General features: G+C 38.9%; 2 protein-coding genes across 5 annotated transcripts in view; one reads left to right on the top strand and one right to left on the bottom strand.

The window, feature by feature from the left end:
* sspo (SCO-spondin) overlaps positions 1 to 4,736 on the bottom strand; it is a 112,876-nt gene extending 108,140 nt beyond the window's left edge. For all 4 annotated transcript variants that reach the window (XR_008567341.1, XR_008567342.1, XM_054765537.1 and 1 more), the window contains exons 1-4: positions 4,605 to 4,736; positions 3,617 to 3,702; positions 1,181 to 1,390; positions 31 to 113 (exon numbers count right to left, since the gene is read on the bottom strand). Coding sequence is in view for 2 of the 4 variants with exons in the window: in XM_054765537.1 (XP_054621512.1) it covers positions 31 to 113; positions 1,181 to 1,390; positions 3,617 to 3,684 (361 nt within the window). In the remaining 2 variants the exon portion in view is untranslated. The remainder of the gene's footprint in view (positions 1 to 30; positions 114 to 1,180; positions 1,391 to 3,616; positions 3,703 to 4,604) is intronic.
* Positions 4,737 to 10,541: 5,805 nt separating this feature from the next.
* aoc1 (amine oxidase copper containing 1) lies at positions 10,542 to 17,849 on the top strand. Its single transcript, XM_054765807.1, has 4 exons — positions 10,542 to 12,081; positions 14,947 to 15,235; positions 15,403 to 15,535; positions 17,580 to 17,849. Exons 1-4 carry the CDS (start codon positions 10,542 to 10,544, stop codon positions 17,847 to 17,849), a joined length of 2,232 nt encoding a protein of 743 aa, XP_054621782.1.
* The last annotated feature ends 6,755 nt before the right edge of the window (positions 17,850 to 24,604 follow it).

Genomic DNA, 24,604 nt, shown 5'->3' with positions numbered 1-24,604 from the left:
ACTAGCAATACAAAGAGACGGTACTCTTACCATCCAAGCAGCGTGGTCCAGTCCAGCCCTCACAGCACGCTCGCACTGTCTTGTTCAACATTCGGCTTTCAGTCACTGGCGGTCTGAGGTGGGCACAAATATTAGATAACTGTCATGCTGGTTAAATGGCGTATTTACCCTTATTATGTGTACTATATTGGGTAATAGGAGTGGAAAGCCATTTAAAGCCACCATTACAATACACTGATGAGACAAGAGCCACCGCAGGAAGTACACTGCCCAGAAAAAAACAACAAAGACGTGTGAGTCTGTGTCATTTTATTTATGTCTAATATGTCTTAATTTCTCTGATTTTATCTACAATGCTAGGTAATGCAAACGTAAAAGTGATATAGGGATATTATTTCATGTCAAGAGGGCTCTAATAATGTTAAAAACCATATTAGAAGATTGTAAACGATGAAAATATTCCATTTTTATTATATATTCCAATCCTACTTTTCAAAATGTAACAACAAAAATCCCAATTTGACAAGAATAGTGTTGTAATATTATGAAGAAAAAAAATCAATAAAAGCTTTAAAAAATAGCTGAAATGTTAAATAAAAATACGTTATTTTTGTTGTAATATGAGAAACACACAAAACTTAATTAAATTACAACATTTAGAAAGTCATATTTACAAAAAGAAACCTGAAAAAGCTGGAAAAGTTCAATTAAACAGGAGAAATTGAAAAAACTGTTGTAATTTTACGACAATAAAGTCAAAATATTAAGAAAAAAGTCATATTCTCATGAGATTTTTTTTAATAATAATAATGATAATGGATTCCATTTTTATAGCACTTTTCAAGGAACAAAAAAAAGCTTCACAATGAATTGAACCCATTATTGATTCACTCCTCAGTCACACGCTGGTGGTGGTAATCTACATCTGCGGTCACAGCCCCCCCCGGCGTCGTTTGATGGAAACATGGCTGCAAGTTTGCGCCTGAGGCCTCTCCGACCCCCACCATACCAAATTCATACACCAGTGTGGGCAGCACTGGAGGCAAGATGGGTGAGGTGTCACAACAACAGTTACTGGGTGGGAGGGAGCGAGGATCGAACCGCCAGCCTTCCATGTTGAATGGGCAGCACATGGTCTCCATAGACTCTGCCCAGGCTTGCGGAACACGCAGTGACTTACTTGTACAATAAGCAGGATGCCCTGGCACCCTGCTGTTTGTAGTAGAGCGCGATGCCGTCATCGCCGCCGTGCTCGGCCCTCATTGCGTCCACATCCAGCCGCCAGCCTTGGGTATTATACTGGTACACCTCGGAGCAGCTGACCTCCAGCTGCAGACGTGGGGTCAGCACCTGTTCCACCTTCTGCTCCACCGTGTGTTCGCACCAGTGTCTGGAGCAAGAAACTTCAAATTCGTATTTGCACCTTGCGGTTTTAAATTACCACAATTCAGCAATAGGCATTTTTTCCCCCACAGAAAACACATCCCATTCACCATAAGTGGGTAATCATTTAGGAATGCCTTATAATACAGGAAAAATGTGGCTTTTATTGCAAATGTTGATCCAAAATCGGAAGATTTTAATACTCCGTCGTAACAGGCATTCCTGAGACAACTATGAAAACGGGGAACTTTTCCGACCTTTGGTCTTGGGCAAAGATAATATTCCGACTTTTATTCTCGTAAATGTACGACTTTTTTTCAAAAGTATTTTGAAGAAAAACAAGTCTGAGATTTCAAGAGTAAAGTTTACGTAAATTTTAAAGTTTATGTAAATTTCCGAGAAAAAAAGTCGTACATTTCCGAGAAAAACAAGAAATAAAGTCCGAAATGTACGACTTTATTCTCGTAAATGTACAACTTTATTTTTTTTTATTTTTTACTTTATTCTCGAAATCTCAGATTATTTTAATACTCCGTCGTAACAGTCATTCCTGAGACAGCTATGAAAACGGGGGATTTATGTGACCTTTGGCCTTGGGCAAAGATAATATTCTGACTTTTATTCTCGGAAATGTACGACTTTTTTTCAAAAGTATTATGAAGAAAAACAAGTCTGAGATTTCAAGAGTAAAGTTTACGTAAATTTTAAAGTTTATGTAAATTTCCGAGAAAAAAAGTCGTACATTTCCGAGAAAAACAAGAAATAAAGTCCGAAATGTACGACTTTATTCTCGTAAATGTACAACTTTATTTTTTTTTATTTTTTACTTTATTCTCGAAATCTCAGATTATTTTAATACTCCGTCGTAACAGGTATTCCTGAGACAGCTATGAAAACGGGGGATTTATGTGACCTTTGGCCTTGGGCAAAGATAATATTCTGACTTTTATTCTCGGAAATGTACGACTTTTTTTCAAAAGTATTAGGGCCACATTGAAAATAAACAAATCTGAGATTTTGAGAATAAAGTTGTAAATTTATGAGGAAAAAAAGTCTTTCATTTCCGAGAAAAACAAGAAATAAAGTCCGAAATTTACGACTTTATTCTCGTAAATGTACGACTTTATTTTTGTAAATTTCTGACTTGATTCTCGAAATCTCCGATTATTTTAATACTCCGTCGTAACAGGTATTCCTGAGACAGCTATGAAAACGAGGGACTTATGTGACCTTTGGCCTTGGGCAAAGATAATATTACGACTTTTATTCTCGGAAATGTACGACTTTTTTTCAAAATTAATAGGGCCACATTGAAAAAAAACAAATCTGAGGTTTCGAGAATAAAGTTGTAGATTTACGAGAATAAAGTTGTAAATTTATGAGGAAAAAAAGTCGTACATTTCTGAGAAAAACAAGAAATAAAGTCCGGAATTTACGACTTTATTCTCGTAAATGTACGACTTTATTTTTTGTAAATTTCTGACTTGATTCTCAAAATCTCAGATTATTTTAATACTCCGTCGTAACAGTCATTCCTGAGACTGCTATGAAAACGGTGGATTTATGTGACCTTTGGCCTTGGGAAAAGATAACATTACGACTTTTATTTAATAAGTACGACCTTTTTTTCAAAAGTATTAGGGCCACATTGAAAAAAAAATCTGAGATTTTGAGAATAAAGTTGTAAATTTATGAGAAAAAAAGTTGTAAATGTACAAGAAATAAAGTCAGAAATGTACGACTGTATTCTCGTAAATGTATGACTTTACTCTTTTACATTTACGACTAAATTCTCAAAATCTCATATTATTTTCATACTTCGTTGTAACAAGCATTCCTGAGACAACTATGAAAACGGGGCACTTTTGCGACCTTTGACCTTGGGCAAAGATAATATTCCGACTTTTATTCTCGGAAATGTACGAGAATACCGTCGTAAATTTATGCGTATAAAGTCGTAATTTACGAGAAAAAAAGTCGTAAATTTACAAGAATGAAGTCGTAAATGTATGACCTTTTTTCTCATAAATTTACAACATTTTATTCTCGAAACCTCAATTTTTAAAAAATTTTTTTAATGTGGCCCTAATACTCTGTTGTACAAGGTAACCTTTTACGCATGTTAGGCAAAGTAATATCAACATTTGCGGATACTTTGAGTGTTTTTTTGTTTTCTGGTATTTTAACAACAAATGCAAAAAACGTGATGGAAAATAATCTGAATTATGCTCACCCTTTTGCCACCACTGTTTCCACTCCAAGCAGGGTCAGTAGCAATGCCTCCACCGTCCAGCTATGCATGTTTAGGCTTTAATTACTCTTTTGCCCGGGGGGGGGGGGGGGGACAATAAATAAAAACAAATAAATAACAGCAAATTCCCAATGAAACACTACTTTCTATGAGAGCAGGAGTGTCCAAAGTGCAGCACAAGGGCCTTTTTGTGAACCACAGCTTTTTTTTGTTGGCCGGCGGCACATTGGGAAAATATAATTAAACCAAAAATCTAAAAAAAGGAGCAAAAAAAGGTATAATGTAACATGAAAATGTTTTGATTTGAATAATAATACCCCCTAGTAATACCATTTGTCACCTATAACACAAAGTTGAGATGGAGGTTGTTGTTTTTTTCTGAAGAATGTCCATTCCATGCACTGAGTCGGCGTTTTCGAAACTTTCCTAAGCCAAGATGGCTCGTTTAAGTAACAAGACTGCAAGTAACAGGAGGGAAAAAACATTTTTTTCAGAAAATAAGCTTAAAGTGTCGTTGAGATAAGCAGTAAAACAAATATATTTTTTAATTGATGTAATGTAATAAAAAATTATGTAATATAATATTTTAAAAAACATTTCTGAAGGATTTAAATGACTATATTTTATGGTAAGTCTAATTTTAGAGTGCAGGGACAGGCAACAAATGCTATATAACGGTAGTTTAAATGAATCTGTTAAGTTAAATACGCAATCAGAACAACGATCATTGTCAAAAATGTGTTTTATGGTTACTTTTATGCATTTATTTCCTGTGGATGCAAATGGCCCATATGCAGTGTACGGCCTGTTTACAAATTAAAAATGTCAAACTCGACGAATGCTTTGATTTTTCCAGTGGAACTGATGCTAATATTATCATTAATGACACTTCAAAGTGTAGTAAAGTAACAATAATGCAATTTTCATTCAGATTTCTTGCTATTGCAATGAAAAAAAAAAGTGTGCTCACCTTCAAAGTGCTTTGAAGAATTTTTTTCCCCCATAAAAAAGTAGAAAAATGAGTTTCAGGTATGAATTGTATTTTTCTTCTACAAATGATGGTTACGTAGTCGCCGGTAAAAGTGATACTTTAACTATTGAGGGGAGCAAAGCATGGCTTTTAAACGCGGGGGTTGACTCGAAGGATGTACAGTAGCATCTGAACCCGCGCCCATTGGGCAGGAGTCGAAGGTCACAGCTGGCCACGAAGGAATTGGCCGTCGCCTCTGTGACGGACAGGTCACGTGACCTCACAGCATCAAACATTACAGAACGTGGGAGGTGGCGGTCGAGGGGCGTCGCGGAATAAAGAGATGTTTGTCCAAGCCTAATCCTGTAAAGAGGGGCATTTCGGGAAGGGTGACGGGGCGGTTTGCTGAATGAAGCTTGTCAAACAGGCATGGGGAGCTGAGGCTTTTCCACTCGCCGATTTCTTCTGTGTGACCTCCTGACCTCGGAGGGACGGCTCAAACACAGCTGTCACCAAGATACGCCTTATTTTAGAGGACGAGAGCGAGGAGAAGATTCTGTTGTCACAACGATGAACTTGAGGGATGTAAGAAAGCCATCATTGACTACCGGGTCACTGAAGTCATGGTCACTTTGTTTGGAACCCTCCCTACTGTTTATCAGAACAAAATATTAACTACAACAGCAATACTACTGCTACTTGTAGTACTATTACCAGTACTGTACTGTATGTACTGGGAATTCACCCATTAGAATCCCATGGTGACCTAAAATGTGTTCTATGCAGCTTTGTGCTTGACTTGAACTCATTAAGACCCAATGTGATGTACAGGAAACATTTTGCTGTGGTTGTCATGTGACTATTCCAGGATATGGCTTCCCCAAAATGGCCGTGTGCCAGTTAAGCTAGCTAATTTCCAAAAGTAGTTTAGAAATTCTAATGCTTGGGGTGTTGAATATTACAATTCAACTATTCTTACTCTATTTTAAGATGGAGTATTAGGGCCACATTGGAAAAAAAAAAAAAAAAGCTGAGATTTCGAGACTTTTCGACTTGATTCTCATAAATTTCCAACTTTATTCTGGACATTTTTTTTCCGTAAATTTACGAGGAAAAAAAGGGTTACATTTCTGAGAATGAAGTCGTAAATTTACGAGAGAGTCGTAGATTTAAGAGGAAAAAAAGTTGTACATTTACGTTACTAAAGTAAAAAATTTACAAGAGAAAAAAAGTCGTAGTATTACGAGAATAAAGTCGTAGATTTAAGAGAAAAAAAAGTTGAAAATATACGTTCCTAAAGTCGTAAATTTACGAGACAAAAAAAGTCATAGTATTACAAGAATAAAATTGTAGATTTAGGAGAAAAAAAAGTTGTACATTTACGTTACTAAAATAAAAAAATTACGAGAGAAAAAAAGTCGTAGTATTACGAGAATAAAGTTGTAGATTTAAGAGAAAAAAAAGTTGAAAATTTACGTTCCTAAAGTCGTAAATTTACGAGAGAAAAAAGTAGTAGTATTACGAGAATAAAGTCGTAGATTTAAGAGAAAAAAAAGTTGAAAATTTATGTTCCCCAAGTCGTAAATTCACAAGAGAAAAAAAGTCGTAGTATTACGAGAATAAAGTTGTAGATTTAAGAGAAAAAAAAGTTGAAAATTTACGTTCCTAAAGTCGTAAATTTACGAGAGAAAAAAGTAGTAGTATTACGAGAATAAAGTCGTAGATTTAAGAGAAAAAAAGTTGAAAATTTACGTTCCCCAAGCTGTAAATTCACAAGAGAAAAAAAGTCGTAGTATTACGAGAATAAAGTCGTAGATTTAAGAGAAAAAAAAGTAGTAAATTTACATTACTAAAGTCGTAAATTTACGAGAGAAAAAAAGTTGTTGTATTACGAGAATAAAGTCGTAGATTTAAGAGAAAAAAAATTTACGTTCCCCAAGTCGTAAATTCACAAGAGAAAAAAAGCCGTAGTATTACGAGAATAAAGTCATAGATTTAAGAGAAAAAAAAGTAGTAAATTTACATTACTAAAGTCGTAAATTTACGAGAGAAAAAAGTCGTAGTATTACGAGAATAAAGTTGTAGATTTAAGAGAAAAAAAGTTAAATGTACAACTTTGTTTTCTCTTGCTCATTTCCAAAAGCGTATTTTTTACCACTTAAGGTCATTTTAAAGCCATTTAACAATTCCGATGTTTTAATCAGGTATCAAATATTGAACAGATTTTACTGTAGTCATTGAATTAATGTACATAAAACAAGCTAGGAAAATATCGCTATCAGCTTTAGCCTTAAAATTGCTATGGAAAGAAAAATGCTAATTAGCAAAATGTCACTTATTTGGATTAAATATATGTTCTTTGTGGTTCAGTTTAAAGTACATTTGTAGTAATAGTCACAAACAAAAGTTGAGTTATTTTCAAAAAATGAATATATTTACGATGAACATTGTAACACAAACACAATTAACACAAATAGGTCTGGGTTCTTATGGATTAATAGAGCAGTGTATTGCAAATTTAACACAACCCATAATCATTACAGTGCACTTTTTAGTGTAGTTTTTAAAGTACTTTTATTAAAAACTGTTTATAAATTATGAACCAGAATAAAGACTTTAATAAGGGTATTTTGTCAATATTTTTGTGTGTCTTCATGACCCTTTCTTGTCATGTATATTTACGAGCATCGTGCGTTCAGCTCCTAGTTTGCCATTCATCATTTTTCATTTGATTAGATTTTTTAAATGTAATTATCACATATAAGAGAGTACTGTAGTTTTTTCCAGTTGGTGCCTGACTAGTTTTACTTATGATAATGTGCAGTGGAACGTCTAAAGTCCAAAACAATTCATTCCTGGCGCATTGACGTCTTATTTGTTAATTCAAAACCGTTTTTCTCACAGGAAACAACTCTATATGCAATTTCAGTAACATTTTAACAATAACTGTCCCTGAAGTTTCAAAAGAAGTTAACTATTAACATAGAGTATATAAAGTAAACACATTTTACAACATTAAAGCTCACTACCTTAGATGAACAGAGTGTAGCAGGTCAGTCAACTACACGGCAAGCTCTTTCTACACCTTACCAATGTTGGGCAAATTACTTTTAAAAAGTCATCAATTTATTTATTGACATGGACAGTGCATATCGATAAACATTTCTGTCAGAATTAGCCAGCGCTGTACTCGCTGTCCATACAGTCATTGGCCAGTCAAAATGTCTCTTGTTACGTTGCAGTGTGTGTCTGGACCCCAGATGCGGAGGCGAGAGGCAGTGGAGGTAGTAGGAGTCTTTAATGGTCCACAAAACGTTAACAAAAGGCGATGGCGAAAAGTTACACTATGAAAAACTAAAAGTTAACCTGGCGGAGGCAGGTAGCTGCTGGAGGCGCAATGCGAGAAGCGTAGAAGGAACAGCTAACCAGGCGAAGCTCCAGAGCAGGGGTCACCAACGTGGGCACCAGGTAGCCCCCCACGACCACATGAGGTGCCCACAAGCCTGCGGTTTTCAGTTAATAATGAAGGAACAGTAGAAAGAAATGCATTCTGAAATACAAAATGTGAGTTGTGGACACCAGCATTTTGTTCATGTTCTGGTAAAACAAGCATATTCGCTTTGTTTGGGTTTAAAATAAGCTCTGAAAATAAATGTTACAAAAATGAGTAGCTCTTGGCCATTTTCATTTTGTAAAAGTAGCTCTCACAAGGAAAAACGTTGGTGACCCCTGCTCTAGAGTTTGGGGTTGAGTTGGTGCAATAATCCACTACAAGGCATAAATAGGTGGTGATAGGAGTCAGGTGCATCCAGCAGCTCCGCCTCCAGCCGGGAGTAGGGGGTTTAATGAAAAAGAAACACAAACAGTAGGCAGGAAAACACAACAAGGACATGTGAATGTGACAGTACCCCCCCCCCCCGTTGAGTTGTCCCTTCTCCACAATGAACCCCAGGAAGGAAACAGAAGAAGGGTGCTTTCACACATAGCTGCTTCATAAGGAGCCTCTGAAGAACCAGGCGAACCTGTTGAATGTGCTCCTCCAGGGTGGCAGAAAAAATTAAAATGTCATCTAAATAAACAAAAACAAAGCAGCCAAGCACATGGCGAAGAATGTCATTAATAAGACTGCAGGGGTGTTTGTGAGGCCGAAAGGCATGACAAGATATTCAAGTTTGGTAAAAAAAAAATTGCAGAGCGGAGGGAGTTAAAGGCAGAGTCTAACAACGGGAGTGGATATTTGTTTTTTACAGTGATGAGTGGTGATCAATGCAAGGGCGGAGGGAGTTGTTGCTGCTGCTAAAGGGAAGGAGGATGGGACCTATGACACCGGGAAGCGAGTGAGGAGGATATATACTGTACTCTTCGAGCGCAGCCCGCTCCAGTAGGGAAATATTATAGAGCCGTGACGCAGATCGTGCTCAATATCACTGAGCTGTAAGACCTTGGTTGCTACAGTATTTTCATGCCAAGAGAAACTTTCTTCTTTCCTGCATTTTGTTTGATCACAGCCACTGAGTGTAGTTTGCATGCATGTTTGAATGTGGTGCACACACGAACACATATTCATACATGTGAGGATGGTCAGGAAGTACTGTAGGCTATCAATTAGCATTCTGCAAAGATGACTTTATTAGAATTTTATTTGTCTTGATCTTACTTTTAAACGGGCGGGGCTCCCACAGACGTCCAGTCTGTGCGCTCAATTGTTTATTAAAAGCCAGGTTATCTCGTCATCTTTTATGACATGCTCCTGGCCTATCAATCACTGGCTTTGAAGGAGGAAAAACAAAAGGTTAACCAGTCATGAGCAATGAAGGGTTTCCTATTTCCGAGGACACTTTTTGCCCCTGTTGGACTCAAGACAACTAATCCGTATATAACACGCTTCAAACAGGGCAACAATCTGCAGGTAAAGTAGACTCAAACATTTTTTAAGTCGTTACGGATCGCGTATCATCACATAACTTAAGGAGTGTTAGTCATTTATTTATGAAGACATACTGGATATATAATTTCTCCATTTTGGTGTAGCCGATGTCCGATTTTTTGTGTGTTTTTTTTCTCAATTGGATTAGGCCACATGGCGGAAAAATTGTATTATTTGCTCTCGGTACGTTGTAGAAATAAGATAAATCGAATAAAACAAAAAACAATCCCAAAAACATGAAAATATTTATATTAAAAACAATAATAATTACTATTGTTTAACTCTATATCTACCTTATATTGGTTTTAGCTTTTTTTTTTTTTTTTTTTTTTTTTTTTTTTTTTTTTTTTTTTTTTTTTTACAAAATTTGCCACCTTGTACTCTTTTTAGTGGCCTGTGGCACACTCTAAGCAACAGCACAAATGAAAAAAAGTAGCAAAAAGGTTTAATATAACGAGAACAAGTAGAAATTTACTACTAAAACACACAAATAATATGAATGATAATAATGAAATAATAATTATACTTTTTGTCACCTACAACACAGCATATTTTTAGCTTATTTTTTGTTGTTGTTTTTTAATTGGTCTGAAGTAAATTCAGAAAAAAATATCGAAAATGGGAAAAAGGAAAAAGAGCAAAGTTTAATGAGAAAAAAGTACACATTTTGATATTAATTTGATATTATAGCAAATATACATAACTTATTACCAGTTTGACCTTAGATTGACTTTTTACAACATTTGCTGCCAATCAAATCAAATTCAAAACTGCAGTAAAGTATCGGTGTGAACAGGGCCACCTCTTTTTTGCACAAGGGGGCGCATTCTTGGCGAATGAGCAACGCGCAGTGCACAAAGTCAGCCTGGAACAGGAGAGCAAGTCATCATGGACGTCATACTGGCGGGAATGTTAACCAATTTCATGGGCCCGTGACTGAAATTCTGCTTAGGGACCCAAACGCATAAGATTGGGGTTTGTTTTTCATAATGTGTTTTTTCCCTTTAGCAATGAGGCTTCTGTGTCTCCTGCATCTGCTGTGCTTGGCTGCTTGTGAGGCTTCCAGAGCGAGAGACTGGGCTCATCACGGCGCCCCCATGTTCGCTGACCTGACCGTTCGTGAGATGAAGGCCGTGCGGGCTTACCTCCATGGAATTCCACAACTGGGACTCACCGATGCCAAAAACAAGGCCCTGAAGAAGAACAGCATAATAATGATCGAGCTTCAAGTGCCTAAAAAGCACGAGGCGTTGAGAGCGTTGGATCGCGGTCAAGCCAAGCCTCTTCGTCAAGCCCGTGTCATCGTTCAGTTTGCGAACCAAACCACACCCAATATCACCGAGTTTATTGTCAGTCCTCTGCCGTCTCCAAAGTCTCATGAGGTCAAGAGCTTCAAGGGAGGTCGGCCTATCCGGTTTGAGTCCAGGCCAATAACTACTACGGACTATTACCACCTCGGAGTCATCACTCAGAAGATGGCAGCTAAAGCTCAGAAGATTTTATTTGAAACCACGCAAGGATTCATATTATCAGCCAACTGCACGTATCGATGTTTGGCATTTGTTGACATCGCCCCACGAGGGCTGGCGTCAGGTGAGAGGAGAAGCTGGATCATGTTGGTCAAAAATGTAGAAGGACACTATCTCCACCCGATTGGGTTTGAGTTTCTTGTCAACCATAAGGACCTGGACCCAAACAAGTGGACGGTTGAGAAGGTGTGGTACAACAGCGTGTACTTTGACAGTGTGGAGGAGTTGGTGGAAAAGTATGAATCAGGAGCTGTGGAGAAGGTGACGCTACCGCATCATGATGACGATGACCGCTACTCCACCTTCATTCCACACGGTTCAAGCAACACGCCCACAAACATCCACGGACCAAAACTGGTAGAGCCTCAAGGGCATCGCTACCACCTTGACGGCAACTTTGTTGAATACGCCGGATGGTCGTTCGCCTACAGAGTGCGTTCATCGGCCGGACTTCAGGTGTTTGACGTCCGTTTTAACGGAGAAAGAATCGCCTATGAGATCAGCATCCAAGAAGCTATTGCCTTCTATGCCGGTGACACCCCAGCTGCCATGCAAACAAAGTACATCGACGCCGGTTGGCTAATGGGTACCGAAGCATTTGAGCTAGGGTCTGGAATTGACTGCCCGGAAATTTCGACCTTTGTAGACCTTTACCACTTCTATGACACCGACAAACCGGTGCGCTTTAAAAATGCACTCTGTATTTTTGAGATGAACACAGCGTTGCCTTTGAGAAGACATTTCGACTCCGACTTCAAGGGAAAGTATCGCTTCTATGGAGGACTAGAAAGCACTGCGCTGGTGGTACGGACAACGTCGACGGTTTACAACTATGATTACATCTGGGATTTCATCTTCTACCAGAATGGGGTGATGGAGGTCAAGGTCAGCGCCACCGGTTACATCCATGCCACCTTCTTTACGAGAAAAGGACTTCAGTATGGCTCCAAAGTGTACGACTATGTGCTGGGGAACGTGCACACGCACCTTATCCATTATAAAGTCGACCTGGATATTGCTGGTAAGATCAAAAGTTGATGGTCGCCTTTGTGCTTTTTTTGAAAAACGGTTTAGCTTTGTACCCCGCCTCTCGCCCGAACTCAGCTGGGATGGGCTCCAGCATACCCCCGCGACCCTAATTAGGATAGCATAGAAAATAGATGGATTGATGGGTTTAGCTTTGTAGTGGCGTGTGCCGTTTAGAGGTGTTTCATGAGAATAGCCTTCGGGTGGCGCTCGTGACTTGTAATTATTTACCAAAACACTAGGGGGCAACCACAACACTTGTTGACTAGCTATTGACTAGCTATTTACCGTAGTTTCCTGTGCAGTAATAGCGAACACTGGCGACTGAGGGGATATCCAGATTGTTGATATAGATATCAGTGCATAATAGCACGCCATATTTCACTGTCGGTAAAGGTTAGGGGTGCAGCGACACACAAAATTCACGATCCCGTTCGGTTCGATACGTTTGTGTTACGGTTTGATTTTTTTTTGCGATACAAAAAAAAAATTACCTTGCCTTTTTTAATTTGAACATTATTGAAATTGCCAACATTTTTCACATTTTTCTGATTTTTCAATATTTTCAGCATGGTGAATGAATGTGGGAGGCGGAGCTCAGTGACTCCGTGCTTGACAATGCAACCTAAGCCAGAGTAGTTGATCGCCGAAAATGGCCCCCACTTAGATCACCACAGCTCCTCGGTCAAGCGTACGGTAGATCAGGGGTGTCCAAACTTTTTCCACTGAGGGTCCCATACTGAAAAATCAAAGGATTTTGGGCGCTATTTTGATAAACAAAAATGTAGACGTGCTCAGCAAAAAAGACTATTGGGAGCTTTGTGTTCCAGTGGATCCCCTCATATTAAATGTTTTTTTTTTTTTTGCTCTTCAACTTTTGCTGTTTGTTTTTGTGAGCCTTCCTGTGTAAATAACACAGACTAAACAAGGAGTGGATGGGAGGTTGACAGTCTCAAATGAATACTAACGTGTTGCACTGAAACATATTTTTTATATATGCACAAATGTAGTATGATTTATATTAACATGCAATTTTGCTTTTCCCAGACCTCTGATCGGCCCAAATGAGCTTTTATGCGTTTTTATGTTGACATCCTGTAGATTTGTGACCCCAGAAGAAGATATGCGTTCATAAAGATATCAGACTTAGCTGAAGGCTTTTATTTATCCCAGTCCGAGCAGCGTGGACTTTACCCATCATAAAGCTGACACAGTTGGTATGTAGAACAAAGCAACATGTTCATTAGAGACGCTAGATATTGGCTTTTTAACAATATCCGGTAGTGTCCGACACTTCTTTCCTGATACCGATATCAACCGTATTGGCAGCAGTGCTTCCTTCAAACTAATGTCAGGTCACATCTTGTGTAGTGATGCTTCTTTTACTGTGATGCCACTGGATGCATTTCACAAATACACACTGTTTGTGCAAAATAAGACAAATACTATATACAAATACTAAGTGCCATAGTTATTTGAGATATTTTGTCTCAACAAAAGCCGTCAAAAAATAATGTGCAATTAAAGGAAGGCGCCTTACTTCCCCCTCGCATAACCAGCGCTTTCATTCTGAATTGAAGCTAATTTTAGGAGACCCTTATTTTGTTAGATGCTGCCGACGGGATGTAACACACAGCGTTTTTTATTGTGAAGGCCGGAAATCTGTTGTTTTGTCTTTGCACATCATCACTCGCACACCGATATCATTATGAGCAGAAAAACAGATACCGATATTAACCAATATCGCTTTTTTTTAAAGGCAATATTGCCGATAATACCCCTTATTTTATTACAATCTTTAAAAAACTCCTGCGAATAAAAAATGTTATCGATCATATTTATATCAATTTGAATTTTTCACATAATGAAGAAGAAAACAACGCTCGACTACAAGTCGCATGTACCCGTCTTTATGATTGAGCTATCATCAGAGCAAGTTTTTTTTTTAAACCAACAAAGAGACAAACTAAAGCTACAGAAGCTTGAAATAAGTCAAATTTTTTAAGTATACGGATACAATAAATGTCAGAATGTTCTCAAAGAAGGCACTTTTAATATGTGAAACGATGCCTGGAAGCATCCCGGTGTGTCAAAACATTTCAAATAGCCGTGTTTTAACACCAAAACTTCATTTTTGTATTCAAAAATGAATTGAAATACACTGGCAATCGTACGTGTGTATTTAGTTGGTCAGTGGCTGGCGCAGCGGCTAAACTCTCCAAGGCAGACATAAACAGTGTCCTAATTGCTGTCCAACATTCCACATTTCATACGATATCATTACAGTTGCACATTACTTACAGACACAGTCTCCAAGGCAGAAGCATATTAGAAAGTGTTCCACAACAAAAACTGTCCGGTATGCTCTGTGTCATCGGTATGTGTGCCTAACTGCATCACAATTTTTATTGTGGCCACCAGGTGTCGCCAAACAAACAACCAACACCCCATTTCAACTTAAAAGACAGCGCAGCACATACATACAGTACATGTAAATAGTATACTGTATTATATATATATATATATATATATATATATATATATATATATATATATATATATATTATATTATATATTATATTATATTATATTATATAATATTATATATATATATATATATATATATATATATATATATATATATATAGTATATTGTGATGTATAGGTTTCACCCTGCAATATTGTACAATAACCAAGACCGTGTACAAAAACCGAGGCAAGGTTTTCTCAAAAATGTTCTTCAAAAATACATCTGGGGCGTTCTAAAACCGAGGTTTGACTGTACTACCCCTGGGATCGATACTACGGATATTTGGGTGTATTCACCCACCCCTTGAATCAAATCTTTCCTTTGCCTCAGGTCGAGGGAACAGCTTTCAGACGATGGATTTGAAATTCGTCAACTTCACGAATCCCTGGAGCCCCAAGGACGTCATCGTCCAATCCAAACTCCACTGGACGGAACGCAAGACGGAACGTTCCGCCGCGTTCCGCTTTGGCAAAACGTTCCCCCGCTACGTCCACTTCTACAACCCAAATGAGAGAAATAAGTGGGGGCACCACAGGGGCTACAGGATTCAGCTGAACTCGCATGGCAACAGCGTGCTTCCGAGAGGCTGGCGAGAAGAAAATGGCATCACGTGGTCGAGGTGATTTTTGCTTCATAAAACATAAATTCATGGTTTCAGGCCGCTCAAATTAGATTCCTCTCAAGACAAGGAGATATGTAACTTATTATATGTCAGGTATCCTTGTTTTTTCTGTCTGTGACCGACAAATAGTACAATAAACAGGTATTGTGGTGGATTTTCTGCAGATATCCTCTGGCTGTTACTCGTCATAAAGATAACGAGGCCACCAGCAGCAGCATTTATACCCAGAATGACCCCTGGGAACCTGTCGTGAGTTTTGAGGACTTCATTCGCAACGATGAAGATATCGTAAACCAGGTACCGTAATTAATACCAGCATGGCATAATCCATCTTTCCTAGCTGCCATTATTGGGGTCAAAACAGACACATTGGACTCATTTCGGCTGTGACAGTTAATGATAACAAAATAGCATTGTAGTTGCATTAGGGCCTCGGGGGCAAGTACTAATCCAGCTGTGTGTATTTAATACATACATTGATTAAAATGACGACCAGTTGGAATTAAGACCGGTTGGAAAATTGCTAGAATTTGCATTTTGCACATTTGGATCTTAATGGGGTTTTAAGTAGAGCTACAATATGCAAAAGCAAGAAGGGGGTGTGAGACAAAAAGCATTTTGAAAAAGTCATTTATTGAAAACAATAATTAAACTGAAATAGGCTGTTTATCAGCTTATCCACCGTTCTTGTTAATCCCTTCAAAAATGGGTTTGGGCTTGCTTGATGCGAGTGTTTCCAGGAGGCTAGTGGGAACATTGCTCCAAGTGGTGAGGATGGCTTCACAAAGTCAGGATGGTCCAAAAGAGTGATGTTATTCTCCTTGAAGAAGTCCTTGGTCAAGCGAGCATTGTGAACTGCAGCGTTGTCCTGTTGGAAAACCCAGCTGTTACCAAGTTACCAAGCCCTCAAGTCATGAGGGATGCCCGCTGCAACATCTGCACGTAAGCTTCCGCCGTTTGACGACCCTGCACCACCTGAAGCTCCAGCGTTCCACTGAATGAAAAAAGCACCCCAGATCATGATGGACCCCCCTCCAGTGTGCCGGGTAGAAAACATCTCAGGTGGGATCTCCTTGTCATGCCAGTAACGTTGGAAGCCATCTGGACCGTCAAGGTTACATTTTTTTCCACCTTTTTTCCACCTTTCAATGTCCCATGTTTGATGCTCCCTGGCAAAGTCTAAACGGGCAGTTTTGTGGCGTTGAAGAAGACGAGGTCTTTGAATTAGTTTTTTGTTTTTTAAACCCTTTTCCCGCAGATGCCGTCTGACGGTTATTGCGCTGCAGTCGGCACCAGTAAGGGCCTTCATTTGGTTGGAAGACCGCCCTGGGTCTTCATTGACAGCCAATCGGATGCTCCGGCTCAGTGCAGGTGTGACTTTTTTGGGTAAACCAGTTGACTTTTTTGTTCCATAATGCTCAGGATCTTACTGTGCCCAACCTCAGCAGCAATGGCTCGCTGCGAGAGGCCTTGCCTCCGACCACATTCAAAAAGAGAACGCTTCTTAGCCTTAGCCATTAGGAGGGCATGACGGTGTGAATGCCTGACAGAAAATGACAATTTTGAGCAGATTTAGGCTTTTATAGCCTGTGGTCTTAAACTTTTGATCAGGTGCCAAACAACCTATTTCAGTTTGGGGTTTTTTTAGTTTAAATTACAAGTTCCAAATGTTTTTGGCTCACTCCCCCTTCTTGCTTTTGCATATTGTAGCTCTGCTTAAAACCTCATTAAGATCCAAATGTGCAAAATGCAAATTCTAGCAATTTTTCAACTGGTCTTAAGATTTTGATATATATATGAGGTGTGTCTGAAAAGTAGGGGGATTGGTGTCACCAAACAATTTATTTCAAGTCCAAACGACAGTTTACATGGTTTCGCCTTCAAAGTAATCCCCCTCAAGTCTAATGCGCTTTTTCAAAACGGGTCCCCCTTGATGATCCCCTTAAGCTTGGGGAAAAGAAAAAAGTCCCACGGAGCAAGGTCACAAAAGGAAAAAAAATATTTGTGTCAAAGTGAAAGGTATGCTTCAAATGTATCTTTTCACAAAAAGCTGTTTTTTTTAGTCAGGAACTGATATTTTCCTGAAACTTACTTACTGTATGTTCTGCTGCTGATTATGGGAAAAGGTAGAACAAAGCTTTTTTCTGATGAAAGACAGGAGTCTAATCTTTCTGAACTACAACTATGGTGGCCCTGAAGAAGGATTCATGGGTCATGATCTCGTCTTTCAAAGTCAGTGCAAATGCTGACATTTTTATGCTTTGTTTGCACTTGTAAGGAGATAAATGAACATGTGTGCTGATGACAAATCAATAAGTAAAGTTTGCTGTCCCGTGAGTAGGATCTGGTCGCCTGGGTGACGGTGGGCTTCCTGCATGTGCCTCATTCAGAAGACATCCCCAACACGGCAACGCCGGGCAACGCGGTGGGATTCTTCATTCGACCCTTTAACTTCTTTGACGAGGACCCTTCGGTAGCATCCAAGAGCACCGTCATCGTCAGGCCGGGCCCAGACGGGAAGCCCAAAGTCCAACGATGGACACCAGAGGTGGTTGGTCACTGTGTGACAGACCAGCCATTCTTTTACAATGGCACCCATGCAGGGGTGTAGGAGACTATTCCTATCAAATTACTATTACTCAGTGCCTAAATTCAAGCATATATTGAATTCATTGTTGCTTGAAAGGAAAATGTGCATGAATGCCAGGTTTTTCGTCAAATTCTTCTTATTTTTTTCTCTGAAAAGGAACTTTCTTCCAAAGCAAACGCATCTTATTCACCGCAAGTTGATAAAAATGTATAAATACGTGATAATATATGTTTCACCGATAACGTCTTTTCGTCAGGTGTTGAAATTTCGCACTTTGCTTGGCTGAACGCACCATAGCTGCTGTGAGACACGATTCCGATTCCGTCTGTTTTATCCACCTAATCATTTTATACTCTAAAACGTGTTTAAGAACTGTGTGAGGTATGTTTAGGGCTCATTTGTGCATTTTTTATTTCATCATTTAGCTTGTTAGCTAGTGAACAATGGGAGGGTTCTGGAGCTGAATTGAATCCAGCAAGTACAACTGTCACTCTTATTGCAAATGTTGATCTGAAATTGGAGGAGAATGTCAATGTCAAGCTAGCAGGCGGTTTTGGAGGGGGAGGCGCGAGCCGTGGGTTTAAAATAGACATTTTCATGGGTGATTCAGTTACGGATTTAACAAAAACAATAAACACCGAAATTAATTCCTTTGAATCGAGGGTTAGCAGGTCTTTCGTAGCTTAATTGGAGACTCTCAATTGTCCACAGGTGTGAATTGTTTGAGCCCTGTGACTAACTGGCAACCTCAGATGCCCATGCAGCATCTCCATGGCAGAGGTTTAGCAGCGAGAGGCATGCAGGATGCAGGATGCTCCGTATCCGCTCAGCCAGTGGTGAAGAAGAAGCCGCCGGGACACAGCATGCTCCGCTTGCCCTCTTGGCGGGAATGTTTTTACTCGAAAGGCAGCACTCAGAGCAAACAGTCTGACACCGGATCCTTCCCGCAAACAATCCAGGATGCCAGCGGCTGCCATGGCAACCTCACTATACAGCAGCAATGTGACAAAACATACTGCGGCGCATCTCTTTTATGTACGCATTCCGAACATGATAAGCAGGAAATACATAAACAAACAGGTTTGTGTGTGTAAATAGCGCCTGTGGAAGAAATTGCGCATTTTGACCCTTTTTTTTTATACGTGTGTCAGTGTTTTACAGTACGCACGTTAAGTATAGACCGTATGAAAGCTATGCACGCACCAGAGAATGGCCAGGGCAGAGGCAGGGATCGCAAACTGGAATAACAAGAATTCCCATAGCGGTTGTCGTGGCGACGGTGGCTATGACATCACAAGGGACGAGCTCGGAATATAATGCCGCTTTTACAAGGCAAGTGGGCGTCAGGATAACAGTTGTTTGACTTCAGGTATGTAACCAACGTTTCAAATCATGTCTCTATATAGAAAGAAATATCTAGGTTGTATATATCTACATTGGATCATCAAATCCAGCGTCACAAAATGTACGTAACTGGGCAGGTACCGAATGAACGAATATACAAGCAAAACAATACTATTTTATACTCATTTATAACCCACAAGGCATGCTGGGTGTTTTCCTGCTGGGAAAGTGTGCTTGTGGGCTTCCCAGCATGCCTTGCGGGTTACATATGAGTGTAAATAGTGTGTGCAGGACTCTTTTACGGACCTTTTATGACTCTGTGGTGGCCTCAGCCATCTTCTATGCTGTGGGCTGCTGGAGAGGGGGCAGCACGGACAGGGACAGGAGCAGGATCAATAGGCTGATCAGGAGAGCGAGCTCTGTCCTGGACTGTCCTCTGGACTCCGTGGAGGAAGTGGGGGAGAGAAGGATGTTGGCTAAGCTGACATCCATCATGGACAACACCTCTCACCCGCTACATGACACTGTGGGTTCCCTTAGCAGCTCCTTCAGCAGCAGACTGTTACACCCACGGTGTAAGAAGGAGAGGTTCCGCAGGTCCTTCATACCGACCGCTATCAGGCTCTACAACACCTGCACCACCTGAACCATGTTGTAGTGCTTTACTTTACTGTTCTCTTTACTTGTCTTGCTTGCTTGCTGCTGTAACAAGTAAATTTCCCCGCTGTGGGATCAATAAAGTACATACAATACAAATAGTATTGTTTTGCATGCATATTGGTGTGTATGCGTTAATTTCGGTACCAGTATATTGCATGTTCAAAAATAGAGAATTTTGCCATAAATATAAAAAACAAACAAACAATGTTTTGTTCAGAAATCCACGAATGTGTGGGAAAACGCCTGGCAAGAAATATGAACTATGTCTCGTGACCCTAATGGGAAGTCTGAATTAACTGCATTTTATTGCCCCCTGCTGGTTGTTAATATATAACGTCACATACAGTACTAAGTTCACTCAAATACTAATAAATGCATTATCTTTATTTTGTGAGTTTAGGGTTTGTTTTATAGCCTCCCTCTGCTAAAATAAACATACTATGGGTATGGGTGTGTATATGAGGGTAAATGTCCCTCATTGTATTCATAAATAATTATTTACATGTGTCAGTTAGTATTATTGTGTTATATTAAGTCATAATAATGCAAAAGATGTATATATTTTAATCTGTGTAGCGCTGCACTGCATGCTATTGAGTGACGGCGTTTCAAAATAGTCAGCACTGCGTCGTTATGCCACTAGAGGGCAGTCGTTACACATTTAAAAAATAAAGCACTTCTGCCATAAATCCATCAAAGTCCATTCAGATGTGCTAATTATCTGTGATCTAGCTTCGAATCACGTAAAAACTGAAGTCGATCACGCTATGCTCTCTGCTTGATTAGTGTTTGTGTACATGGTTCAAACATTCCTTAAAAACTTGTCCATTCATTTTCTGCTTTACCTGTCCCTTTAAAGCTCCGCCTTACGGTGGCCGATGGGGACAAGCACACGTCAACGTCCGAACGCTCCAAACAAAAACAATCACCATAAACCACGTGGGACAATGCTCCAAGTACCCCAAAACAACTGCATGACAGACACGCTGCAAGTTAATGGAACAAAAAAGACGTTTTTCTATGCTACCAGGAGGTTAGCTAGGCTTTTGGAAGGGGGCACCAGACCTGTGGAATATCAGTCTTGAGCAGGATGGCCAGAAGAATGTCGGAAGAATCAACTTTTTTTGCATGTCTTGGAGTTAGTCTTTTATAATTACAGTATTATAATATAGTTACAGTGTTATAGAGCAACCAGTTTATATCGCTGACGTTAGTGTAGCGTAGGTCTGGCAACCTGGGAAACGTCTGTTTTGTTTTGGGGTTTGTGTGTATTTTGGCCATTTGCAGCATTTTTCTTTTGCTGCGTTTATGTGAGTGCTGCTTTTTTTTAATTTGAAGAATTTTCCTGTTGCATGTGTTTTATGGATCATTTCTGTGTTTGGAGTATTTGGCCTTTGTCAGCCACCGTACCGTCTCCCGAAAGTTACATGTGCTATGAATGCGCGACTATACAGAATTTTAAAAATAATATAAAGCATTGCAGTTTTGTACGACGGAGTATTGGGGTTCTAGTAAACTTCCGACTTTATTCTCGTAAATTTACAACTTTTTTTTGTAATATTAGGAGTTTTTTCTCATAAATGTACGACTTTATTCTAGTAAAATCACGACTTTATTCTCCTTAATTTACAACTTTATTCATGTGATATTACAAGTTTTTCTTGTAAATGTACGACTTTATTCTAGTAAAATCACGACTTTATTCTCGTTGATTTACGACTTTATTCTTGTAATATTACAATTTTTTCTCATAAATTTAAACAACCTTTTTCTCGTAATATTACAAGTTTTTTCTTGTAAATTTATAACTTTATTCTCGGGAATTTGCAACTTTATTGTCGTTAATTTACAGCTTTTTTCTTGTAGTATTAGGAGTTTTTTTCTCATAAATGTACTATTATAAACTAAATTTACGACTTTATTCTCGTAATATTACAAGTTTATTCTCGTAAATTTACGACTTTATTCTCGTTAATTTACGACTTTATTCTTGTAATATTACACGTTTTTTCTCATAAATTTACAACTTCATTCTCCTAAATTTAAACAACCTTTGTCTCGTAATATTACGAGTTTTTTCTTGTAAATTTACGACTTTATTCTCGTTAATTTACGACTTTATTCTTGTAATATTACACGTTTTTTCTCATAAATTTACAACTTCATTCTCCTAAATTTAAACAACCTTTGTCTCGTAATATTACGAGTTTTTTCTTGTAAATTTATGACTTTATTCTCGGGAATTTACGACTTTATTGTCGTTAATTTACAACTTTTTTCTTCTAGTATTAGGAGTTTTTTTCTCATAAATTTACGACTTTATTCTCGTAATATTACAAGTTTTTCTCGTAAATATATGACTTTATTCTCCTAAATTTACAACTTTCTTCCCGTAATATTACAAGTTTTTTCTCATAAATTTATGACATTATGCTATTAAAGTCACAACTTTATTCTCGTAATGTTAGAAGTTTTTTTCTCGTAATTATATGACTTTTATTCTCCTAAATTGACAAATTTTTTCTCGTAATATTACGGGTTTTTTCTAGCAAAATCACGACTTTATTCTGGTTAATTTATGACTGTTTTCTCATAATATGACAAAAATCGTAAATTTACGACAATATTGTCATAATATTCCGACTTTTTTCTCATAAATTTATGACTTTATTGTCATAAATTTACAATTTAATTCTTGTACTATTACTTTTAACTGTTTTTTTTACTATTCGTTTTTTCGCGTTTATTCTCATAAATGTAAAAAAAAATTCTCGAAATCTCAGATTTTTTTTTTTCTCAATGTGGCCAATGTGGCCCATGTGGTCCTAATACTCGTAGTTTTGTCATTTGCAGGCGTGGCCGAGTTTTGGAATCAATCCGATACCATGTAAATATAGGGCGAGTATTAACAGATGAGTATTGGGAGTACAGAAGACTTACTTTCCGGGACCACCAACAAACGGCGAAAAACGGCCATAAACATTTTTATGACCGTTTTTCGCCAGTCCAAAAAAGTGACTGTTGTCGTTATTAGATTACAGTAGATCCCTTCTCTCTTCAATTGCCATTATTCACTCACGACACAATCCAGCTTTAAGCCATAAATATGCTTCACACACTTATTAAGCGCATTTAACATATAAAATGTATAGGAAGCTCACCACTAAAGAACAGTGTTAGGCAAATGATATAAGAAAACAGTAGTTAGATATAGTTACTAGTTACTTTCCGCAAAAAGTAATTGAATTAGTATCAGAACGACTCCTCCATCAATGAAATTAGTTAGCAAGGAAAGTAATTACTTTTTTGAAAAACCTTCAAATATGCTAAATAATTCGGTTAATTGTGCCTTTGGGAGACGTTTCATGAGATTAGCCTAAGGGGCGGAGCTTGTCACTTGCAGTTCTCTATCCAAACGCTAGAGGGCAGTGTTGTTCTGAGCGTGATAAACCAAAACTGGCGGTGCTATTTGGCTTGACATCCACTCATCAACTGACATCCAGGTCTCTGATATGCATATCATGTCAGGGTGCGTTCATGGACCACTGAACAAAGTGCGAAATACATGTAAACACTCTATATGCTGCACATTTGCCGATTTATGCGGAGTGAGATAGGGATTCTGCGGAATAAACGGCAAAAATAGTGAAACCATTTTGACCAAAAAAACTGCAAATTTGCTCACGGAACGTGAAATGACTGAAAACGACACCGTGCATATTGAATTATAGCACTAACTGTCTAGGTACCCGTGTATGTATTTTTCTTTTTCGGTGGCAACGCTGTCTAATCTGCGCAGACAACGGCCAGATGTGCACCGACCTCGACTGTCTTGCAAAAGCTGACTTTTTGACACAGATGCAAGGTGTATACTCGTGTACTCCATTTCTCTCCAGCACACGCGTCTCCGTCCCGGAGGAACCCCGGGGCCCGAGGGATCTCGTTACACGGCATCTGCAGGCAAACAAAAACAAGATGACCGAGTCTCCTCCCGCTTTCATAATCACTGCTTCCCTGAGGGGAACCAATGCCTGACATCCTCTCTAACTCGGCTACGTTGGACTTTCAAACGTTTACTGTTAAAAGTCATGGGATTTTAGTTTTTATCGTAACGCTATCTATCTAGTTGGGAGTATTGTGTTTCATAGTCATTTTCAACACACTTCAGCACCATGTCGCCTACCGAGACTAGTCTCGGACTACAAAAACAAACACAAACCACTCGTTTATGCACTAAATAATGTGAAAAATGTGTTTGGCTGTTTTAAGGATCAGATTTGGTGGGGCTTTCTACGCATGCTGCCTGGTGTGTGTAGACTCCTGTACTCTGGAGATCTCAGATCTCAGATCCCAGACCCGATAAGAGCAAAATAGTAACTACAAAACTGCAAAAACAAAGTGATTCTATGTAGAAATGCTCGGCAGCAGGCGTGGGCGAATATTCTAAGACGCCCCTAGTTACTAGACCAGTTCTCCCTTGTAATTTGGTGTTATCTTTCTGACAGATGGAAATCCCAACCCAATGAGGAGTGGATTCAGCACTTGGTTATGTTGATACACGTGCTTGTATTAGCGGTCAGTACATGAGGATCGCAGCGGTCTCATTTGCAAGCATGCCACAATCAATGGTTGAAGCTGTGCTAAGTGTGTTTGTGCCGTGAAACCCGCATCTGTCCCAAACACGTCACCATCAGCATTTCATTCCGTTCCGAGATGATGAGTCCGGCAGCGGATGAGTAAAATAACACGAGCGTGAAGGATTACAGGTTGTC

This window comes from Dunckerocampus dactyliophorus, chromosome 21 (genome assembly GCF_027744805.1).
Source record: "Dunckerocampus dactyliophorus isolate RoL2022-P2 chromosome 21, RoL_Ddac_1.1, whole genome shotgun sequence".
In the NCBI taxonomy this organism is placed as follows: Eukaryota; Metazoa; Chordata; class Actinopteri; order Syngnathiformes; family Syngnathidae; genus Dunckerocampus; species Dunckerocampus dactyliophorus.
This window is presented reverse-complemented; position numbering and strand designations above follow the sequence as displayed.

Bases quoted from the DNA above. Each gene is read 5' to 3' on its own strand.
- aoc1 (XM_054765807.1), top strand. From the start codon at position 10,542: ATGAGGCTTCTGTGTCTCCTGCATCTGCTGTGCTTGGCTGCTTGTGAG. The intron at 12,082-14,946 runs GTAAGATCAAAA...CCTTTGCCTCAG, and splicing joins AGTCGACCTGGATATTGCTG to GTCGAGGGAACAGCTTTCAG. The intron at 15,536-17,579 runs GTACCGTAATTA...TCCCGTGAGTAG, and splicing joins ATGAAGATATCGTAAACCAG to GATCTGGTCGCCTGGGTGAC.